Here is a 22663-nt window from a genome sequence, read left to right as displayed (position 1 = left end):
GTGTGTGTGCGCGCCTGTATGTGCGTAGAGCTAAGTGGGATTTGATTTAATCCAAACATGAAACACAAGATTCCCCCCACCACACACAGAAACACAAACATACACACCACCGCTCTCTGCCACTCTCTCTCTCTCTCTCTCTGTGTGAATTTGCCTCCCTCAGTCTCCTTTAGCGTTGCATAACAGCTTGATTATATAATCCCAAACGTATATGCACGTCCATGAGGGTGAGCACTAGAAGGGATGAAGCATGCAAGAGCCTCAAATTGGAGTGAGGGATGCTTCGGAGCAGGAGGAGGAGGAAGTGGAGAAGGAAAGGAAAGGAAAGAAGAAGAGGAAGAAGGAACAGCTTCCACACTTCTGTGGTACTGAGTTCACTTCTTGTCAGGATTAGCACACCAGTGACGTCACAGATCTACTGCTGCAAATTCAGCCATGCTGATGTAAGACTACTGCAGGTGATCGGAGGAGGCAGCAGCTTAAATTGACTCTTAACCAGTTACAATGCCAGATAATATATTGATTCATGTTTTATTTTTTAAAGTCATACTGTGTCAGTCAGAGAGGGTTGCAGCCTACAAACCCATTACAGAAAGTTAAAGTTACAACATTGAACTTCCTTTTGCATTTAGCCTTTCTGCCCATTCCAATGTTTACTTTACTTTCCAGTAAGCAAAAAAAAAAAAAAAATCAGGTCAATTATCTGTTTCAAATGTTCCTTTCAATAATTGAACTACAACATTGCAACCATATGTTGCCAGCAGGTCTTTAAGAGGGGGCTGTCCCTTGCACTAGGTTGAAAACTGAAGGCGACAAAGCCTTTGAATCTCTGGCACTCTAGCTGTGGAGTGCTCACCGTTTGACTTGAGAACTGTACATCTGTTGATGTACAAAAGGCAGCTAAAGACATATACACCTCTCAAGACGTTTGATTGGGCATTTTGTGGGCTTCTGTGTATTTTAATTTTCCTCCTAAAGTGTGATTTATTGTGAATTGTTGTAATTCTGGTTATTTATTGTTTTTTATTCAAGCCCTTTATGACTATCTTTACTGACTTACTGAACCAAAATGCTGCTTTATATCTAGAACTGATTGAAATTTCTGTAGTAGTGACCTTCCTGATGTAGCAAAAAGCAAAGTAAGGATAAAACTGTCAGGATAATTTCATTGTAGTTAACAGTAGGATAAGGAATTGTTTAAATCAGTTCAGGCTGGAATCTAACGGGACTCATTTTAAAAATAACAACATAGGCCGACTGTGTGTAAAGGTAGCTATGTAGGAATATAAAAATTTTAAATGGTTCCTTAAAATATAGCCTAGCTATCCAGGGATGGTTCACAGTGACTTTTTTGTCCTACACACACTCTAAATGCATTTTTTATGAAGTCATTAATTACAAATTAAAGCCTCACAATTTTTCATTGATGTTTGAAAGTTGTTTGGTGAACGTGATGAAAAGCTGCTTCACAGTGAAAACACTAGCCTGCTGCTGGAGAAGGGATGAGATGTAAAACCAAAAATATGAATATGAAATAAGAAGCTGAAAGATGCGCAACACAAATTTTATAGGTGACTCCACTGCAAACAAAGTCAGTATAAAAAGTTGAAACTTCACCTGTGCATTATGAACGCAGCCAAAGCTGCTTCCAACCTTTGCTGAGAAAGGTCAAAGTTGAGGTTTCAGGCCTGAGCTGTCGTTTTGAATCTGAATCTGTTTTGTGAACATATGGAGGGAGACAAAGAGAAACGAAATGAAGGAGCTGTAGTTTTGGGTGAATTCCACACATGCAGCTGGTACATGCTGAAATCTTTGTTGATTGGCTGTTCTGTGAGAATAAACAATATGTGATCCAGAGGTCAAATGTGCACAAACACCAGAATTTCCCTGCAGGCTGTCACCATGAGTGACACCTTTCACTTTAATAACATGACAGATTGTGAGCTTTGTGAGGCCGTAAGTGCTTTCAGAGAGCTCTACCCAGGAGAAAGATAACTAAAATGAAAAAGAAGAGGTGAGTGGTAATATGAAGAAAATTGGTGACAAACGACTGGATGGAAATTTAAATAGAAGGTAAAAGGCAGGAAGGGAGTAGAGGTATGGGAGAGGATGAAGGAGAGGGAGGATATAAAGTTAATGTACGTGTCCCTGTGCGGGGTTGATGCCATTCCTAGTACGGCAGTAAACGTTGAGGTTAAATGGCAGAAGACATCACTCACATAGACAAAACAGCACACAGGTTACACGCGCACACACACACTCCTACACGCACAGACAAGCCTATGACTCAGTAACAACTTTTGCCTTATCTTCCAACCTCTCTCTATCTGTCCAATTCAATTTATTCATTCCCACTCTCTCTCTAACCCTCCATCCACTCATCTCTCGTCAGCCGCCCAAGGTTTTTATAATTTCCAACTCTTCTGTGCAAACACCCTCTGAGCTTGAAAATAATTTGGGTTTCTCTCTTAGTTCATCCTTGACTAACTCCACAAGCAGCTTCTTCTTACTATGATATACATTCCGCACTTTATTAAAAAGATCTCAAAATGTGTTTTTTTTTCCCCTGTTGCAGATCCTTCCTTAGCTGTTGTCCAGTAGTAAACAGCTTAGTCTTTTTTTCCATCTGTCTGTATTCTAATGGGGCCCTACTGGGTTTACTCTTCTCCTCTATCCTAGCATGGAATGCAACGTTGACCCTTCTTCTCCCAGACTTGTCCCCTTCTGCCTCTGCAAACAGCATTAGCACTACCCACAGCCAGGGGAATTGACGTGACAGTTGCTCTCCTGAATGCTAATACCTGCTGCTGTGCACCTTAGAGGTTAGATAGTTTTTTTTTTTTTTTTTTTTTAAAGGGACAGGGGGAAAAAGGCGAAAAGTAAGGAAGAAGCTGACAGAAAGAAATGAGAGTGGCGCAGAGGAGTGCAGGATGCTCTCTGTGGTCCCTCTGTCCTCTAGCCATCACCAGAGAGAGGTGAGGGGGCTGGTTGTCATGGCGGCTGTTGTCATGGCAGCTGGAGTGGGTAATAAACAGGAGAAAGAGATAGCTGTCCGTCTCTCCATCGAGGGCGATGAAGCCACCATGACAACCAATGGCAGTAAACATGCTGGTGTGACAGGAAGCTTGAATGTATTTTTGTCATGCTTGGATCAACTCTAGTAGAAAACTTGATCTTGAGGAAATTGTAAAATCATGGGGTGTACGTGCTCCAGGTACATACTATTTATATACATAGTCTACAAAGTGACAGTGAGACTTACATCTCAAAATGCCAAACTTGGGAGACTATGCTTCACACCACAAGAGGGAAACACAAGGGTTGTAGTTACTTGCTGGCAACTAGCACAGTTTTGTTTAGTCTTTAGAGAATGGATCTTGGTGAATTTAAAATACTTTTTGTGTTGTTCAATATTTATTACTCTACCGCTTAAATGTTTAGACAAAAACCCTTATGACCTCAGTGGTTGTCTCAATTTTCATCTAGCTCCACTCCAAGGGTGATGTTTGAACTTTGACATTTGCTACAAGTACTCAAGTTTCCCTCAAGATGAATTAATGTGATTATCCCGTAAACTTCTCATACAAGGCTGGGTCACAATTTGAATTTGTCCTCTACATTGTGTGCATTTATGACCAAATGAAAAAAATTAAACATTTCCATCCACCTCGCTAATCAGCATCTGTTAATATGCAAGTAAACAAAGATGGTGGACATTAGCATTTCCACTATGCTAGCAGCTGTAGACACCTGTGTGCTTTCCACCCACAACTCCATCTGTCACATATTAACATGAAATGGTATTAAGTAAAATACCAGGGAGCTTTTCTCTATTAGAAAAGAGGGGCAGGTTTATGTTACTGTGCAGATGGTAGATTGTAAGTGTTAAAAAAAAAAAAACTACAACTACTCAAATTGCTATTAACTTTTCTTTCAGTGTTGTGTATGGGTTCTCTGTCTTTTCTTTGTTGCTTGAATACAAATATAATTATTATTACAATTGTTTCATAAGCAAACTTGGTATCATAGCTGCCTCCAACACAAACAAAACATTGTACCGGTTTTTAATAAGTTGAATATAGATAGTTGTTTGGTTCTTTAATTTCTTTACATTATTTAGTTTTTAATTTGTTGACTAAAGATTAAGTACATTTTGCTGCAGTCTTGGCTCACCCTATTGTGCAGGGGTATTTAGTTCCTCCAAGAGGTGTCAGCCTATAATCAACACCTAAGAAAGAGTTTAAAGTAAAATAATTTCACCTGTGACAGTTCACATCTCACGCTTTTAATCAACTCTGTATTTCTGCTGAATACAGGTGTTTAAAAAAAAAAAAAAAGAAGAAGAAAGGGATGGAAGTTAATCAGAACCTCTGAAAAATTAGCAACTGAATAATAATAATAATAAAAAAAAAAAAAAACTGATACCATCAGTGGAATTCATTTGTTAAAACATGAAAAACAGCTCTATAAAACATGCCTTCAACTAAAAAGCTGACCCCTGGAGGGATCCAAAATGTAACCATTCCAAGGCAGTTCATCTCTGGGAGGGAATACTTCGGCACTGGCAGTGTGAACAACAGAGATACCTGTACAAGCATATTGCCCTCCTCCAACACAGGATGTGATCTTGGACCTGGTCAACAGCTCTTAGAGCTCTAATATATGTCCTCAGTCAGTCCTTTTTCTCCTCTACATTTTCAGCTGCTAGTCTCCTGGTTGCCAATGTCAGACTTTGGCACTGATGATCCATTTTCATCTCCATTCTCCATGTCCAGCTCTGCCTCATTTTGTGCCGACCCTTCCTCCTCAGCGACCTTTTCCATCTTGTCCTCCTCATCCACCTCTTGCTTCCCTTCTTTTTCTCCATCACTCCGTTTCTGCCCCAGGCCTTGTTTGTCTCTGAAGACCTCCACGCCTAACATTCGGAGGTAATGAAATCTCTCATTGCGCGGGACGAAGGCACGGATGGACGTCTTTCCCCTCCAGCCACACAACTGGATGGGACACTGAGGCTCTGCTGGGTTACTGACAAACAGAAGAGACTGTTAGCTGTCAGAAACAGCCAAACACGTGTGAACAAACACGAAAATATGAAGAGCAACTTACTTTGGGTTGGGGATGTACTTCAACACAATACTGCCCATTCCTGTGGAGACATATGTATCAATTACAGGGTATTGAGGTTACATAGACAGTGTGCAGAGGAACATCGTCGGGCTTTCAGCTCAGTATTTATAGTTACATTACAGCTGCATTAATATGTGAGAGTTACTCAGTCTAACTACTGCTGGAACTTCTCAGCTCCTTCTGTGAAGTTTTTGGATCAGTGCCTCGCTTGTAGGCAGCAATAAACATCCACCTCTCTCTTTCATAGCAAGCCAGCAACCTTCAAGTCATGAATTTTCTGTGCTGTTTTCCATGTCCAATTTCTGTTACAGCATTATTCAACTGGTGCCCTACGTACCCAGTTTCTTGGCCTGACTGTGAGCATCTTCCTCCAGTTTGCTAAGGAAGGGGTTCTCCTGCGTCAGCAGCACTTTGATATCCTCCACACTCACTCTGATGATCCTGGAGTGAATGTATGGCTGAAGTGTGTAAATACCCTGGTAGAGCACAGAGAAGAGGTGTGTTGCAATTTGCACACCAATATACACTTCTTTACAGTAACATTGAGCATAAAAAAACAAATTCATTATCAGTTTGAGTGTGAACGTCGCCATCTGGCTCCCTTGTTATTCAGCTGTCTGTATCTCTTTGATGGCGAATACAGAAGTGACTGCAAGATGAACCTGCTGCATGTTTAAACAGCCACAGAAGCAGCTGCTTATACAATGAGGTTTGTTACAGAAATCAAAGAATAAGGTGGTTTCTGAAATATAAGCTTTGTAGTTTACCATGCATCACTTCACACTATGGGGCTGATTTGCATGTAAAAAGAGGATTAGACAGTGTAAAAGTGTGTGACCATTCACAGTAAATATAAAAATGAAACTGTTTTAAATTAATAAAAGGCTCTTCTCAACAAAGACCATGTAGATTTACAGGAAAATATTTTTACTACTGAGGATGATTTAATGTGTGAGGATGAACTGTTATTGGCCAAAATGCCCTGCTCATTTTCAGGGTGCTGTGGTGATAAAGAGTGTGTGAGTGTGTGGGTGTGTTTGTGTTACCTCCTGAGCCAGTCTGAAGGCACAGCCAAACTCCTCTCCATCACTGTTGCGAGACCACACCTTCACCCCTGTGTTAATGACCTGAGAAATGGGAAAAAAAATAATTAAAAAACAAGACAATGACGCCAGATTCCTCTCATTTAAAACAGAAGAATTAATTTCTCTGCTAAATTATCATCAAAGGTGGCAATATAAATTATTTGGATAAAAATAAAGGACTTGTGTTGTAGTAATGTTACTGGTAATGCTTTTATAATAAGTGATGTTCAGCAAAATTGCTGCTCCAGGCATTTAATCTGTAGGATATTACAAAACTGTGAGTAAACACAGTACACAGTAGCCCGTCTCTGGTGTCCCAGCAGGAGTGGGAAACGATTGTTAGTTATTTGCATAGTAAAATAAAACTACACCACTGAAAAATGTGCACGTTTAAACCACAAATTTCATTTGAGCAATAAAAATTTGAATATGAAGGAAACTCTGCTGCTGAGTCTGATAAAGCCTCATTTTATAGGTTTTCTGAGGAGCATGGATGCGAATACGCCCAATTTGTTAATCAGAATTTGTAAACATGTAAAAACATGCGACTCACTGTGGTTTAGTCCAATTGAATGGGAATAAAAGTGAAAAATATCAAAAATAATGGGCAGAACAAAGACCCTGAGACCAAAAAAAAAAAAAAAAAAAAAAAAAAAAAAAAACCCACACACACACACACAAGCACACACAGTGCCACCTGTGCAGGTGCTACAGGGTGGAGGCCTAGAGGGATTTGGGAACGGAGGGTCCCATCTGTTAGGCTGCCTCTCCCTGATGGGCTGGTTCATAGACATAGACAGACACACACACACACATACACAGAGACTAGAAACAAACTGAGGTATCAGTGTAAGGCCAATATGTCTGCATTCAAAGACTAACTAGCTTGTGCACTTCTACCACCGTGACCATAACACAGTTGAGTACACTGCATAATTAATCAATACTGGATGCACAGCCAATAGGGAAGAATTGATTATTGATTTTTTGTATCTATTTGTGATCTAATTTCCACATAAGAAAATCCTTTACCATCATCCTCATCAAACTTGGCTTTTGATGTTTATGACGGCCTAAATTGAAATGTACACACCTTCATCCGCTCGCTGTTGTTCAGAAGCACATTGCGCAGCTCTTTTGAAACCATGTACAAGTGTCTCTTTTTGCCCTCATGGGTCCTTGTTAGAACATTGAGCTTTGGGAAGTCAGGGGAAAGATTGTAGAACGATCTAGGGAGAGTGACAAAGATTCTATTAGCTCCATCATATTCCTAAGGATCTCAATATCCGTGTCTGTACATACTGTATGGTGGTGAAGACAGGGTCATCTTCAGTCAGGAAGACAAACGGATCTTCCTTATAACCAAACAGCTTCATCTTCTTCATGGGTGGAGGTCTGGAGAAAAGAGAGCGGACACAAACTATTGAATGGCATTTTGCTTAAAAATATAATTATATTTTGTCATCTTTAATATGCATTATACTAAATTATCTCATGTCTTGAGCTGGTCTAAATATCTCTTGGATGAAAAGACATGCATTTTGTATGAGCTCCAGTAACCATAAATATTCATCATTGGTGAGGTTGACAATTGACTAATGCTGAAAATGTGACTAATTTCTTATTCCACACAAAAGCTTTTATTTTATTCTTTTGTTGTCGCGGCTCATGAGTTGACAGGTTTTCTTTGTTTATAAGCTCACCAGATGAAAATGACTCACCCGCACACTCCATCTTGTTTAGTTGTACTCTCCTGAGCCAAAGATGCTCCTTTGGGTGCTGCCTCCTCTGCCTCCCCACTTACTTTTCCCCCTGGGGCTCCAGCCTCCCCTTCAGCATTCTCAGAGAGGTGGGGAACTTCTGCAGGGGTCGAGGCCGCCGAGTTGGAAGAAACATCCTTCCTCAGCTGGAGACAGAGAGAGGGGGGGGGGGTGTAGAAGGATGGGGTGAGCAGACAAAGAAAGAAAAGGAAAAAGTCCTCAGCTGTGGCTGGTAAAAGTGAACACTGTAAAAGTGAGGGATGCAGCGTATCTACATGGGGAAATTCAGATCAATTCCCCTCACTGAGTAAGACAGGCAATCTAATCAACCATTAAATATCTGTGTTTGTGATAGAGGTACCTTGGGATATTTTTTGTTCCATGGCATTGGGGCTTTCTTCACCAACACAGCCACAAAGAAACCTCCAGTGTTCTGGTGATGTGGCAGAATCCTCATACTGACATTAACACAAACAGGAATATAAATCACACCTTTGAGTTTTGTGGTGCTACCTACTGTGAGGACAAACATGGATCTTCCTCCAGTGTTAACTTGGGGGTGCTGTGACATCATGTAACAATAGTTCCCTCTGCTGGTCTGCCAGCATCATGTCAGCCTGAGTATTTGTTAAAGATCTGATAAGTGCAAATGACACCAATCCTCATTATGTGAGTGTGCAGGTGTGTAAATGTACATCCATCAATGCAGACGTGTGTTTGTGTGTGTGCACGCATGCGTGCATGTGTATGAAAAGCTTTGCCAAGAAATATGTAAATCACATGAATATGCTAATGAACTTGGCATCAAGAAAAACAAAGACAGTTGCAAAGTGTTTGTATGCTCTTGTGGGAACAAAATTCTCACCAGAATAAAATGTTGAGCTAAATTAAGATCAGGGCAGAGTGGAAAATAGGAGTGTAAACAGCAAATTAGCCTATGTTTATACATTGAAAAATATCCAGCCAAGGGAAAAATGTAATAGATGAGCTAATCTCTCTCTTTTTTTTTTTTTAATCCCCCTCTTTCTACTGAACTCGCCAACAGGGAACACTGATTATTTTGGCTCTCTCAGGGGAGTCAGACCTTGGCTCTGGCTATAGAGCCTTTAGTCAGAAGCAAGTCAACCATACATGGACTTTAAGATTTGGCTGTGGGAGTTAGAGTTTGAGAGAAGCTTGGGTGAGGAAATCACACAGCATAAACAGCGTTCTTCACACTTAAACAACAGTCTGAATTTTCAGAGTGTGGTGGTGCACATACCATCTCTCCAGATGCATGCCAAGGAGTTTCTCTGGGTCTTTGGGTGGGAACATGGTGGGACGGATCTGTGTGTGCCGGCTGCTTGGTACCTCAGACCAGTCAGAGTACCACTGGCCCTCTTTGGTCATCAGCTACACAGCAAAGAGCATAATCAAATTTAATGACACAGATCTAAAAACATTTGGCCTGGCTTTCAAGTTCAAACACTGCCACCTTCATCGCTGCGGTTGGCTTATTGCAGTAACTGCCAAAGACTAAACATTCCAGTACCTTCCAGGAAGTGACCCCAGGCATCCACTTCAGCCCTGGAAGGTCAGCTGAACCGTCGGCCAACTCCAGTGCTCCTGGAAACGAGAACACAAGAGAAGTTACAATTTGGCAGCAAAAGATTAACGAGGTTGTGGTTTGCCTCTGAAATGCAGATCTCACATTTAAAATACAAGATATAGAGAGTTTGAATCTGATACAAACATGACCAGTTAACTTTTTGTGACATGGAGATATAGTTGTGGAAATTAAATTGTGAAAATATGCAGTGTGTATCAAAATCTTAAGAGAAAAGTTGTTGGCATCTATACCAAATCAGCAAGTTTTACCAACTTGACAAATCCAAAAAATATGTAGTTATTAACATTATTAGTAGTTATTAACTAGCAAAATTAGTTTCAAAGCACCTAAATAATGGTCACTGAAAGCTGTTTTGAGCTCCAGCATTTATCAACATAATATATGGAAATATCTGCAGCGGCTGTGATGTTGTCCAAGACCTCTGCTTAACCTGGAAGTGGGTTCCCAAGTATGAGAAATTTTATTGTGTTCCTGTGGGCACTGTGTGTGCGCGCATTCTACCTTCACTCTTCTCCAGCAGAGCTGCTATGACAGCCTCGTCCTCTATAGGGTTGAGTGAACAGGTGGAGTAGACCATCCTCCCTCCCACAGCCAGCTGTTCCACCCCACGCACCGCAATCCGCAGCTGGAGCCTGGTGAACACACAGACACATGCTGTAAAAAAGCTGTAGTACAGCCAGCTTTTCTAATGAGCGCTCAAAGAAACACTCTCCGTTCCCTTGTTGTTAGGTGAATTTGAGGTATCACACAAGTTTATGAATTCCTGTGTTGTCACAGAACAAGGAGGGTACAGCTATTCCTACTCACCCATGGAGGTGCAGGCTGTTGCTTGTTGTCCATTTCTTCCACACGTCTATGTTCTTCCTCATGGTGCCATCGCCACTGCAGAGAGAGGAGCACCATTGAGACATACTCCTAGTTTGTCTAAAGGTGACTGAACCTTCAGAAATGCCTGTAAAACACAATCTATCTAGATGCCGGACTTAATCTGATTGCTAACGTCACTGCAGCCTGCCTCTGTCCTTGTTATACCTTTCTTCTCTCCCCTTGTTGTGTCTGGCAGAGATGCCTGACTCCAGCACTGTAGCTGGCCAAACTCAGGCTGCTGCTCACAGTATTTGCTTACTGACGGGGTTCTTCTTTGATCACAAAACAATGCTAGACTTCAAGTGGAGAAGTCACAGAATATACCAAGTCAACTCAATGTTTTATGACTCATGTTATCCACTTATCTTGCAGCAAGACTTCAAGAAAATAGATTTCCAAACATCCGTACCAACTAATTATAACTCTTCTCTAGACCTCTCAGTGCACATATGTTCTGTTAAGGCTGTTTACTTACCTGCAAGGCACATCACACAGAATGCGGTCATAGAAGAGGATGTCCTTTTTGCCGTCTGAGTCAATGTTCAGTGTGGGAATGCATGAAGCGTCATGGTTGACCACCATAATGCAGGGACTGTTGAGACGTTTTGCCTGGTGCACCAGCAGGTAGCAGCGCTTATTGTCAACATCATTGGCGATTACAAAGCCCTCTGGAAGGTGAAAGTGCTGATTAGAATTACATTCAGTGAATGTGGTTTAATGATGGCTATATTACACTATTTGGAATAGTTGGCACAGCCGCACTCTGAGCGTGTGTTTGAAGAAATACAACACAAAGAGCAACCGATTCAGACTCAGCTTTCTTTGTTGAAACTTCATTATATTACAAATAAAAAAGGTAAGTTCCATTTTCCATTTCAAGTGTGGGCTTCTTACCTGGAAAGGGCACCTCCATGTCAGAATGGAGCATCTCAATCAGTTGGGCCGTTTTCGATCCTGGAGCTGCACACATGTCCAGGATCTAAACCCAGACATAATCACATCAGCACTTCAAGCGAAATTCTTACTTTTAAAGCACAGCTTTTTCCCCACAAGCACTGACAGATTTAACCTTCAAAGAGGGGAGTGCTTTTACCTTGTGGTGGGGCTCAATCTTCAGGAGCAGAGGAGGGATCATACTGACAGCCTCCTGTCGACTGATGTTACCCTGCACAGACAACCACAAAAACAATTGGGGAACCTTTCTTCAGTTGGATCCAGATGATGCTTTCTTCCAACCCCATGCTCAGGGTGAATACAGCCAATATCAAAAACTTGACATTCTCCTGTTACAACTTAACTTTTTTGCCACTGCATTTAACCGAGAAATGGATATTCCTGGAAAGTTTTATACTTGGTTTGTGTCGCACTCACCGACTCTGTCTCGCTGACTAGAAACTGGTGGAACTTTTCCAGCAGAGGAGACTTCCTGATGATCTTCCTGCTCATGTTGGTGTGCCAGGCCTGATCATCAGGATACCTGGAGAAGACAGAGTGCCAATTGAGTTTTGGGTTTGAATATTTGTTAGAATTTAGCCATGGTAAAACCATACAAGATCTTACCAGGTCAAAGGTTGTGGAGCCTCAATCTTCTGCCCATCGATCTCCAGCTCCTGAATGTCTTTGAAGTATTTTTCCTTAAGACAGTGTAGGATCTCTTTGGCATGGCTGGGACACAGAAGAAATGAGACATAATGGGGAGTGTGGTAATTGAGGTAGCTACAAATATCTGGTCCCTGCAGCAGTTGAAGAGATTAGGTCAAGAGAGTGCTGAGTTAATTGTATATAATGTATAACACAGTTGTATTCATTAATTTCGCAAACCTTTTTTTGTGATGTTTAGCATGCACAAAACAAAGCACATGAATCCAGATGCTAACAGTGTTCAAAATGCTGACCTCTTGTATCCAGTGATGCGGATGGTCGCTGGTAGCGGTTCCCTCATTGCTTCCATAAATAGATCAAACTCTCCCTCAGGCACCAGGCCCAGCTCTTTGTAGTAGTGCTCAAAAAGTTTATTTTCCTTGATGATGTCAGCATAGCCAGCTCCCCAGCCCTGAACACATGATCACATGGTAATTATTGTGAACCTTAAACATAGAATTGACAGTTATTTAAGGTAATACATACTAAAAATTAACAGTTTAATACAATAGTCCTGTGATAAATTGCATTGCATAAACTGCATCAATTTTAGCTAAGCGGATGCAATTATTTGGAAGTAACAACTTTTACTTAAAACGTTATTCAGAATTTAACTTCTTTGTTCTTAACAAGGAAGTACTTGTGGAACATAACACAAGTCCTGCTACGTTTTACTATGCTGTAATAATCAATTCGGCCCACATTAACACAACTAATTCCACGCTAATTTCAATCACGTTATGGTGTGCATGCTTGTTAGCGAAGCCACATTAAATGAGAACATTCCAGACGATGTTTAACGAAGCCTGACAACATTTACTACATTTACAGCCCAGCACGAATCTGGGCTGGGATAATACCGGTGGTTCCCCACATGCATATTTAACGTTAGTACTCCGTTACAAGTTAACTATTTCTGGTGGTGCAGCCTGTAGCTGTGTAATGGCAACTTGACGTGTTTGTGTGAAGAAAAGAAAAATAATCAAACACCCAGAATAAAGCTCTGTTTGGACCCTCACATCAACTTCATTTAAATAAAAGTAACAGCGTGTAGCCTGGCTGACACACTCATACTAGCATAAGTTGGAGGTGCAGAGGAGTCATCCTTACATCGTTGTCTCTGCTGTCCCTGCCGGCAGTCTGGTTTTTCTGCCGCTGCCTGCTTCTTTTCCCCATCTTGGTAAAGCACACAACTCTGGAAAAAAGTCTGCGGAACGACGTGATGGGTGGATGCAGTGAAACGTGACCTGAAACCCCAACAAACTGTAAATCTACTGTGCTTGTCTGGATGCAGCGCAGTGCTGTGTATCTTCGAAACGTGTTAGCTCTGACGCACGTGAATCAGGACCCTTATGAGGTGGCCGCGGCATCTGCCTGAAATAAAATAAAAACATCAACGGGATATTTCTGCCATTTCTCAAACACTCGAAAATATTGGCTTGGCTTCACTTATTTCAATGTGAATGCGTTTTTGTTTTTGTTTTTTTAGTTTTAGGGCAAACTAAAAGTAGCCACTGGCGGTGGTACAGTGTAACTAAGTATTGTGCTGTATAGCGTTGAGGTAATTTTACTTGAGTACTTGCACTATAATACTTTATACTTCCGATCTAAACAGGTTTCACAGATGTTTTAGACTTTTCTGTCACATTACGCTGGTCTTGATTCTTCTTTCTTTTAAAGTTGTCTATGAATATTCTCATTCATCCAGGTCATTGTTCTCTCTCAAAATTTACTTGTCGGAGCTTTTCCCGACCACTGCTCTCGTCTTAAAGGGTCATTTTTTTCTGTTCGGCAGCTTACATACACTTAGATCAGAGTTCTTCACCCTGTGAAGAGAGTGACAAGAGATACGTTCACACAGCACAAAGTCAATGGAGACCTCTTGATTGGTTTCGCCTCTGGTATGGGCGGGGCTTAAATGGGCTCTTGTCTCTATATATGCAAATGAGTTCAAAGGCCACACCAGGAGGGATACGACTCGCGTTGGACCGAGCATCTCGATTGGTTGAAGAAAATTATTACCAAATCGGTTCAAGGATTGTGATTGGTCTGAGCATGGTCACGCATGAGAACGTCTATCGCGTGCACGTTCTGCTTGTGTATATGTATATATACATGTATACATATTCACTAGAGCTAACCAGGGAGACATCACAGTGTCACACTTAGATACGGTTACATCGTTCCTGGTGTGTGTTTTGCAGATTTATCTCCCCGCCGTGATGGACGCTCTTTTCTCCAGACTCTTCGCCTCAGAAGAGCAGGAGCTCTTCTTTTTGGACTGTATGGCGTACTTTATGGTTTTCATGGCCGGCGGTACTTTGGTGGCGCTGCTCTTCGAAAATGTCCCGTACGGCCGGTACGCTAGCAGCAGATATGGATTTCCAGTCAACGCCAAGTTGGCCTGGTTCATCCAGGAGATGCCCGCTCTCTTTGTGCCCCTGTTTCTGGTAGTTGGGACGTCCCCTGCGAAAACCTCGAAACTGCCTAATCAGCTGCTAATTGGCATGTATTTCTGCCACTATGTCCACAGGTAGGTCAGCGTGGGCAGCGAGGAGCTTTGGCCCCCATTCAGTAAGATCATTGATATTTGAATGTGTTATTTAGTAATGGACACGGACACTGTCGCGGTCAAAGGGCATCATTTCAAATGGTGTGCTACATTTTATACCGCACTATGTGACATAATCCATTTCTGTGGACAAAAGTGGACAAAAGCATGCATTTAAAAGTAACAGGTCCAAATTGCTTCTTTTGTTCTGATGCAGATCCCTCATTTATCCATTTTTACTCCGAGGAGGTAAATCAACGCCGTTTGCCTCTTTTATCTTGGCCTGTGTTTTCTGCCTGTACAATGGCTACATGCAGATCAGGTACTCCAGCCATTATGCTGAGTACCCGGCAGATTGGGTTACAAGTCCATGCTTCATCGCTGGTAGGTATTGTGTGTAATATGACAAGAACTGTTTGACAGGAACAAGGTGAAGGGTTGAGGTGAGGGCTAATCCAAATTCCAAATCATATTGCAATTACAATTACAATGTTTACACATTGTAAAACTAATTTAAAACAAATTAATGTAAGCGACACTGCCACTGTTTTCAGCGAAACTAATTAATATAAGGTAATACTTTATTGATCCCCATTGGGGAAATTCGAATGTCACAGCAGCACAAGGCAAGAGAACAGGTGACAAAGATAGGACACCGAGTTTAAAAATACAGCGTGAAAAGTTTTTTTTTTTTTTTTTTTATTAAGTGAAACATTTTCTTTTTCAATATTGTTAACCTACTCTAGACAGTACAAGCTACTCTGTTTGTCACTACACCTATGTATGTGATGTACAGTAAATACATTGCTGAGTTAATGGAGTAGAGAATTTTGTGTGCATTTCTGGGTATTCAAACCAAAGGTTGAACACTTACAGGTGGTCGAACAGTTTCATATATTCCTCTGATTAAAAACATAAAGTGGTTTGGAAGGCAGCACTTAGTCTATTCATTCATTCATCTTCTGCCACTTATTTGTTTCCGGGTCAGAGAATGCTGGAGCCAATCCCAGCTCACAATGGGCGAGGGCATGGTCACACTGGACAGGTCACCAGTCTGTCACCGGGCCAACACACAGAGACAGAGACAAACAACCAATCACGCTCACACTCATGCATGTCTTTGGATGGTTAGGACATTTTAAAGCTTCAAAAACTGGTTTCAAACCTTCACAAGTATATATCTATTATGATTATGACAAATAAATAAAGTCAAGGCTTAATTATATTCTAATAGTGAGTGTTACTTAGTTTAACACTTAGTCAACACTAGATTTTTTTTTTATCAGGTTGGTTTCACCAGATTTCATGAAAAAAGACTTTACAAAGTATAACTCAGTAGCCGTCAGTAAACATTTGTGATGAGATTTACATCTGACGCTAATATCTGCATGAATCTGATTAAGAGAACACGTTTTCTGGATCTTAAAGTTCTGAAAGCCATTTCATGTACATAATGACTGAATGCTGTGAAGAGATGTTGTGGCTTTGAAAAATATAATATTAAAAAAGTGTGTTCTCTGGAAAAATGTCATCCAAAAGTAGCTTTTGGTCTCCAGGTTCTGTGCTGTGGTTGGTGGGCTTTTTGGTGAATGTGCACTCTGACCACATCCTGAGGAACCTGAGAAAGCCTGGAGAGACAGACTACAAGATTCCCATAGGTAAGCTCTTTAGTTATTTTACCACAGCAAAGTACAGTACAGCAAATTTTCACTACATGTTTGCACCATAACGCTTGTAGCATTGACTTCAGCCACTTGTCCTGCAAGGATCATCTACATATAAAATAACTTACATTTCATGTTTAGGAAGGAACTAGTGTCAGTATACTTTTGAATATGTCATATGTACTGTTAGACACATTTTACAGTGTTGTTATTTTTACTGAGCTCTATGCTTTGAATACTTTCTCCACCACTGCTGTGGGGTGGCAAGAAAGTCAAGAAAGCAGTAATCATATCATGGCAAAGGACACTGCGGTCTCTGCGCGCAGCACTGGATGCTAATTTTCCAGCGTGGTCACATGATTATACAGGATCACAATGTATGCAGAATCACAGGTTGTCACAAGTTACCCGTTTCTCTCTGCCTTGCCCTCTGTTAGCCCTTACATTAGTGTATAAAAAGATCCTTTTGACCCTAACATGGACCAAACTCAAGCTTGTGTGGAAGTCGCTCAGCATACATTTGGTGTTGGTGTGTGTAGTTTCGCTTTAGGTGACCCAGGCAGAGAAAATTTCTTAACAGCCTTGATAGTAATCACGTTAGACAACAAACCAAGTGTGGAGCATGTACATTACAAGTCCCTACATGTAGGGTCAGAACAATTCATGAGTCACACTGAATAAAGCATTCATCTTACATACTGTACAGTATCTTTTTATTTCTTTACTATTCAGTAGTAAATGCTTATTTTTAATTTTTTCAGTTAAATAATTTTACCATGTGTATAGTTCTAGGATGTAAATAATTTCAAAACTGGTATCAGTTCTGAAAAATAACAACAATGCATTCTCCAATAGTCAGCAGGCCTTTAGCTAAGCATTCAGACTGACAACAGGGAGGCTAAAACTAGCTGGCTCTGGGTGAAAGCAACAGAATCCCCACTAAAAATGGCAAGTTATGATTTCATGGGCTGGACTGTGTCTTGGCTGTGAGCGGTGACTTCTTAGAGAATTGTCCTCGAAGTCAACCTGCTAAGCTGAGTCGAAGCCAAGTTGTTTTTTTTTTCTCTCCTCTCTTCTCTTTTTCAGTACAGATTAGAGCTCAAGTAGCGTTTGTAGATAGAATGAATTACTCTTAATCCTTTTTTCAACTTTAAACTTCTGAATGATCTGGCAGATGTGAGATATGGCCAAGCAGAGTCTGTTGTTAGATTAAAACAAGCAACAAGAAATAGGTGAGATTACTCTGATTATATAAAAAAAGGAACATTATTGCAACAAACCATTCAACAATGGACAATTTTGATGTTTAAAAGCATTAATCAAAGGTTTCAAGGTTTAGGTCAGCAGCTTGTTTGAGCCTAGTTGTAATGACGCAATGTGTTTTAACTAAAGAACTCTGTTTTACAGTGTATGACCTTTACTGTGAGATAATAGATGCACATTCTGTGAAATATGACAAGTAAGCAGAGGATTGTATAAATAGGGTATTTGCCTGTTTCCAAATTCTTTTCGACAAGTAGACTTGAGAGTGGTATGGAAAAGTGAAGTAAAATTTGCACTGCTACTTTTTTAAATGACTTAATGGGGTAATGCAAACCATACGTTGGACTTGGATTTTCATAAATGAATCAGTAATCATAACAGGTTCACAAAGAGTGTGGCTCCTTTGACTAAATGCATGGTCATAGCAATAGCACCTTGAGTTTGAACTTGTGGTGAACCTGTTGAAACAATCTATCCCAGGTTCTTAAGGAAACAAACTGGAGAAGGCAAAGCAGGAGGAGGCTGTGAATTGTGTTGCTCCAAATGAACTTCAATTCATTTCTGTAATCCCCATGGCCAAGAACCTGCCATTTTCACATAGAGGGTAGTAGCACTTTCGTGCTCATGGCCTGCAGTCAAATAGTGAATGCTTAGCCATCTATGGTCAGTGTTGAGTGAGTTGTGTAGTTGCCCTTTGAATTTGTCAGCAGCATGTAGACTCAAAATCACACTAAAAGATAGTGGAAATGTATGTATGTCAGGTACATGTTGAATTGCAGTGAGTAAAAATTAATACATTTTTCATTTTGGTCCAATGTAGGAACTGAAATGGTTGTTTTTGCTCAGTGAACATATAAAAGGCTGAGCATACCTGCCCTGATGATGCGACTTCTACCCACAGGTGGAATGTTTGAATATGTTTCTGGAGCCAACTTTTTAGGAGAAATAACAGAGTGGGCAGGATTCGCTTTGGCTAGCCAATCAGTTCAAAGCTCAGCCTTTGCTATCTTTACCACAGTGGTCCTCACCAGCAGGGCTGTGGCCCACCACAAGTAAGAAAAATATCACACAAGCAAAGTAAGCATATTTGCACTGAATGTATTGTGCATTGTATTAATAGGCTCCTCCCTTTTCCTGTTTCTGTAGATGGTACCACGCTAAGTTTGAAGACTACCCGAAAAGCAGGAGAGCCTTGATTCCGTTTTTGTTCTAGAGAAGACTTTGATTGTTAGAACCAGGGAAGGTAATGCATTTGCTTAAAACAACTGAAAAAAACATTCACTTCATTTTTCTGACTTAGGAAAGCTCTGATATGACAGTACAATTTTTTTTTTTTTTTTTTTTTCATTGAGAACAGACTGAAGCAAAGATTACATGCTTGTAAATGATCTCATCGGAATTGTGAGCAAACCACAGTTAAAAACTGTCATCTTAAAAAGATTTTTATTCGTGCTATTACATTGGTAATATGTCCATAAAAACAAGGACCTTCACCAACTGAATATGCTGGAGCTGTTGTAGAGATAACGATTACTGCTCCTCCAGAGGAATCGAGACTGGACTGGAGCATAGCGCAACAGTAATACCTGCAAAGCCTGCAGCAGAAGGCTTTAAGACTTCTCTTCTGATCTACATATTTTCCCAGATGACACAAAAACTAGGAAATGTAAAGCAGACATTTAATGTTTTCATTTGTCGTCAAGAGTCATGTTTTGGAAATCTATCTGTTTAACCTCCATTTAAATTAAATGGAGAGGGGCAATGGATTAACTCCACCACCTTTTCCTACCTGGGTGGCAGCAGAGAGGCTTTTCTACAGTACCTACCTCGTCATATGAAACTCTGAAAGAGAAGCAACCTCTGAATAAAAGTCAACTGGAGCGCCCTCCTGTAAAGACAGAAACAGTAACAGTCCTGTCCCCATCTACTGAAAACAGCCCTGCTAGGAAAATCAAATGAAAATGAAGCATGGCCTTCAATAACTCACCCATCCCTGAAATGAGAATGTTGCTTTAAAACATCACTCCTGTCAGTATTTCTTTAGAAGACAGTAAAGAAGAAGAACTGATGAATTATGTGAAAAAAGGAGCATGTTGTATGTATAAATGGCATTTATTGGTGAAAAGAAATTGATGGCAACATTGATAGTTGTCTTAGCATCTGTTTTGCTCGATTGCTGTCACATTTACTCTGAGCCAATCAATTCTGTCATTGTGAGTTGGGACTTGGCTTTAATCATCTCGTATTATGTAGATAATAATTATATAACCTGCCTTACGTTCATAAAGGGTTTAGATTGGAATCAAGTGCAATTAACTCTCAAAATGTTACAGAATTACTCTCTGATAAAAGTGAAAAACACTGACTCATTAATGTACCTGCCAAGTTTGCATGTTCTTCCCCTGGAGTGGTTCCTCTGGGTACTCTGGTTTCCTCCCACCATCCAAAGACATGCATACATAGGTTGAATGGTGACTCTAAATTGTCTGTAGGTGTGAGTGGTTGTTTGTCTCTCTGTGCTGGTCCTGCGATGAACTGGTGACCTTTCCAAGGTGTAGCCTGTCCTTGCCCATTATGAGGTGGGATTGGCTCCAGCACCCCCTGCAACCAAGAAAAGGATAAGCAGTAGAAAATGAATGATAGGACAACACCAGTTATAACCAAGGTCATGTCATCGCAAATTTTGAAAATATGTTGTATTGAAAATAAATGAATTGTGTCATCATTTTTCCACATGGTGTCATCAATAAATAAGGTTACTGTGTCTGAGTGTGATGAAAAATGAAGGCTGCATGTCGCTGAAGGCCACGCAGAGTGACATCTTTCATGTTGAGGATCCACGCTGTCTCTCTTCCAGGCTGTTTGCTCTCTGTATTGTCTTTATCCACGCTTTGTGTAATTGCATCACTATATTACACAGCAAGTGTTTACTGAGACTAACATCTGACTTCAGTTACATTCATCATCAGGCCAAACTAAACTCGGCTTACAGCTCTCATACTTGCGTATCTGTTCATGCAGATGGCAGACACTCCACAAGGGGTGCTGCTCTGTAATATTATACTCGTGCCAGCTTGGGCTACAAAAAAGGAAAGAGTGATGACAGTTCAAGCCTGCAATATCTCTTCCAACAGGAAAAGATGAGAGTAGCTGTTTTAGTTTCAGCACTTGCACTACTTCCAGACAAAGAATCACAGTTGCACCTTTATTGCTCCTTTTAATACCTTCTGTAAAGGACATGGGACATCTATTTATTACTCATACATGTTAAAGTTTTAGGCACTAGACTAATATACAGTTGACTGAGGGAAGAACGAGTAGACAAATATATGAATGATGCCAATATTTATAGTTTGAATACTACCCACCCAGTAACAACTATGTAGAAAGCCTTGTTTATATCTCTTTCTTTTTTACTTGTTTTGGCCTCATGCCTCAGTTAAAATAACTTTTATCTTACTGGTTAAAAATATATAAAAAGGAATGCATGAGAACCAAACTAAGGCCTCAATTATTCACACAAATAGTATCTGACAAAATAAAAATGAAAACGCAGTTGTAAATTTTTATTCAGTCATTATATATAATTTAGTGAATATAAACAATCAAGTTTGGGATGAAGTAAAATGCCTGTCTACATTAAGCTACCCACCAAAAAGGAAATAATATAATGTATACACTCATTGCCCGTAGGGGGTCCAAGAGTGACAATTAAAGGATGTGTTTCCTTGGCTATAGATGGTGCATATTGGCACATCTAGACCTTCAGCTCCAGACTGCTGTCGTTACCCTTGTTGCCTCTAGGTATAGTAGGTTAGCTGGATCAAAGTCTGTCCTGGAAGCATGAGGACTACTGCTCTGCAGTTTGATGACATTCACTTGGTCCATTAAAGCAGTGTCCTCTCTACACTGTAAACAAGCCCGCAGAGAGGCTGGCACACCACAGGCAATATGTCCATGTGTAGAAATGTGAAATGGCTTTTGTTGTACCAGCATAAGTGCAATTTCTCTCTAATGTGGGTTAAATATCTAGAAAATGCTGCGGCCTAATTACCATTCCACATACAGCCTCAGACAATTGCTTGCCCCCTTAATATTATCAACTATTACTGCTATGCCTGTGAGCATACTGTTGACTTTTCCAGCCTTATCCCTATTTACATAGATCTATGTGTGTGTCTGTCTGTCTGTCTGTCCATCCGTCCATCTGTATGTTGTGCATTTGTCAGTTATAGAGGTTACAATGAGGCAAACCAGCCTTGAAATCACAAACACACAGTCAGTGTCAGCATTTGGCTTAAGACGACAATGTGATATGAGTGATTAGAGGAATAACCTATTCAATGCGGTGTGTCACTTAAAGGCCTGCATTACATACAGTAGGAGATTGAGAGAAGAGCATGGATTTCTACATGCGTACAGTGGGAGTGAGCAGCTGTGTGTATGCCTGAGTGTGCTACACAAAGAGCTTCATATCCTATCTGACACATAGTTTGCTCTGGGGGGTTTTCCTTGACTATGTCACATGCAGCACGTGAGTAACAGGGGTTGGGGGTGGGTATTATGCAAGAAGCACTCTCCCCTCACTCTCTTTTACGTGCATATGCATCCCAGAAGGAGCTGGTTATGCCTTATCCAGGCTGCCTACACTCAATCATAGAGCTTAATGGGCTGAGAGAAGGCTGTTACTGGGGCTGGGCGGCACAAGGAGCCTGCGATGATCAACGTAACCTGCTGTGTATTGCCCTTTGGAAATTAGTTTTTGGTTTCAGCAGCCACAGAGTCAGCCTGAAATAATAAACAGGAAAAAAGGCATTTGTGCTTAGGTGATGAAAGATTGAAATAAATAAATAAATAATCTGTCACTGTGAACTGTGTGTGTTTTCTACTGTTTTGCGTGTATGTTAGCTCCATTCCAAAGCCCAGAGCTTATGATTATGAGATGCCAAATGTCACTACAACGTGGGTTCTGTGGAAATTGTATTTTGATTATGTTGTTTTAGCGCTATTTTCGATTTTTGAAAGGTGTGATTTTTACTGTGGTCCCCCTGGCAGACTTGAAGCTGAGCGCCTATGCCTGGGCTATCCACCGAGCA

The 22663-nt window shown here is 40.7% G+C and overlaps 2 protein-coding genes across 2 annotated transcripts; one reads left to right on the top strand and one right to left on the bottom strand.

The window, feature by feature from the left end:
* Window positions 1–4176: 4176 nt before the first annotated feature.
* On the bottom strand, window positions 4177–13397 carry nsun2 (NOP2/Sun RNA methyltransferase 2). The gene is made up of 19 exons (XM_029514082.1): window positions 13200–13397; window positions 12344–12501; window positions 12009–12113; window positions 11820–11925; window positions 11542–11613; window positions 11343–11427; window positions 10924–11116; window positions 10389–10463; window positions 10083–10213; window positions 9504–9577; window positions 9234–9364; window positions 8334–8430; window positions 7934–8118; window positions 7515–7607; window positions 7306–7441; window positions 6174–6254; window positions 5465–5603; window positions 5107–5146; window positions 4177–5025 (listed from the first exon to the last, which is right to left on the bottom strand). The coding sequence occupies exons 1-19, from the start codon at window positions 13263–13265 to the stop codon at window positions 4698–4700; spliced, it is 2295 nt and encodes a 764-aa protein (XP_029369942.1). The 5' UTR covers window positions 13266–13397; the 3' UTR covers window positions 4177–4697.
* Window positions 13398–14072: 675 nt separating this feature from the next.
* Window positions 14073–20325, top strand: srd5a1 (steroid-5-alpha-reductase, alpha polypeptide 1 (3-oxo-5 alpha-steroid delta 4-dehydrogenase alpha 1)). Its single transcript, XM_029514947.1, has 5 exons — window positions 14073–14622; window positions 14858–15024; window positions 16197–16298; window positions 18469–18619; window positions 18714–20325. The coding sequence occupies exons 1-5, from the start codon at window positions 14312–14314 to the stop codon at window positions 18778–18780; spliced, it is 798 nt and encodes a 265-aa protein (XP_029370807.1). The 5' UTR covers window positions 14073–14311; the 3' UTR covers window positions 18781–20325.
* Window positions 20326–22663: the final 2338 nt, after the last annotated feature.

The sequence above is a fragment of the Echeneis naucrates genome, chromosome 11 (assembly GCF_900963305.1).
Source record: "Echeneis naucrates chromosome 11, fEcheNa1.1, whole genome shotgun sequence".
NCBI classification, from domain to species: domain Eukaryota; kingdom Metazoa; phylum Chordata; class Actinopteri; order Carangiformes; family Echeneidae; genus Echeneis; species Echeneis naucrates.
The sequence above is the reverse complement of the archived record's forward strand: the minus strand, read 5'-3'. Positions and strand labels throughout refer to the sequence as shown.

Excerpts from the sequence above, each read along its gene's own strand:
- srd5a1 (XM_029514947.1), top strand. The coding sequence starts at position 14,312 with ATGGACGCTCTTTTCTCCAGACTCTTCGCCTCAGAAGAGCAGGAGCTC. Across the intron at positions 16,299-18,468 it reads AGACTACAAGATTCCCATAG|GTGGAATGTTTGAATATGTT; the intron begins GTAAGCTCTTTA and ends TTCTACCCACAG. Across the intron at positions 18,620-18,713 it reads AGGGCTGTGGCCCACCACAA|ATGGTACCACGCTAAGTTTG; the intron begins GTAAGAAAAATA and ends CTGTTTCTGTAG.
- nsun2 (XM_029514082.1), bottom strand. The coding sequence starts at position 13,265 with ATGGGGAAAAGAAGCAGGCAGCGGCAGAAAAACCAGACTGCCGGCAGG. Across the intron at positions 11,614-11,819 it reads TAGTCAGCGAGACAGAGTCG|GGTAACATCAGTCGACAGGA; the intron begins GTGAGTGCGACA and ends TTGTCTGTGCAG. Across the intron at positions 5,604-6,173 it reads CCTTCAGACTGGCTCAGGAG|GGTATTTACACACTTCAGCC; the intron begins GTAACACAAACA and ends GTGCTCTACCAG.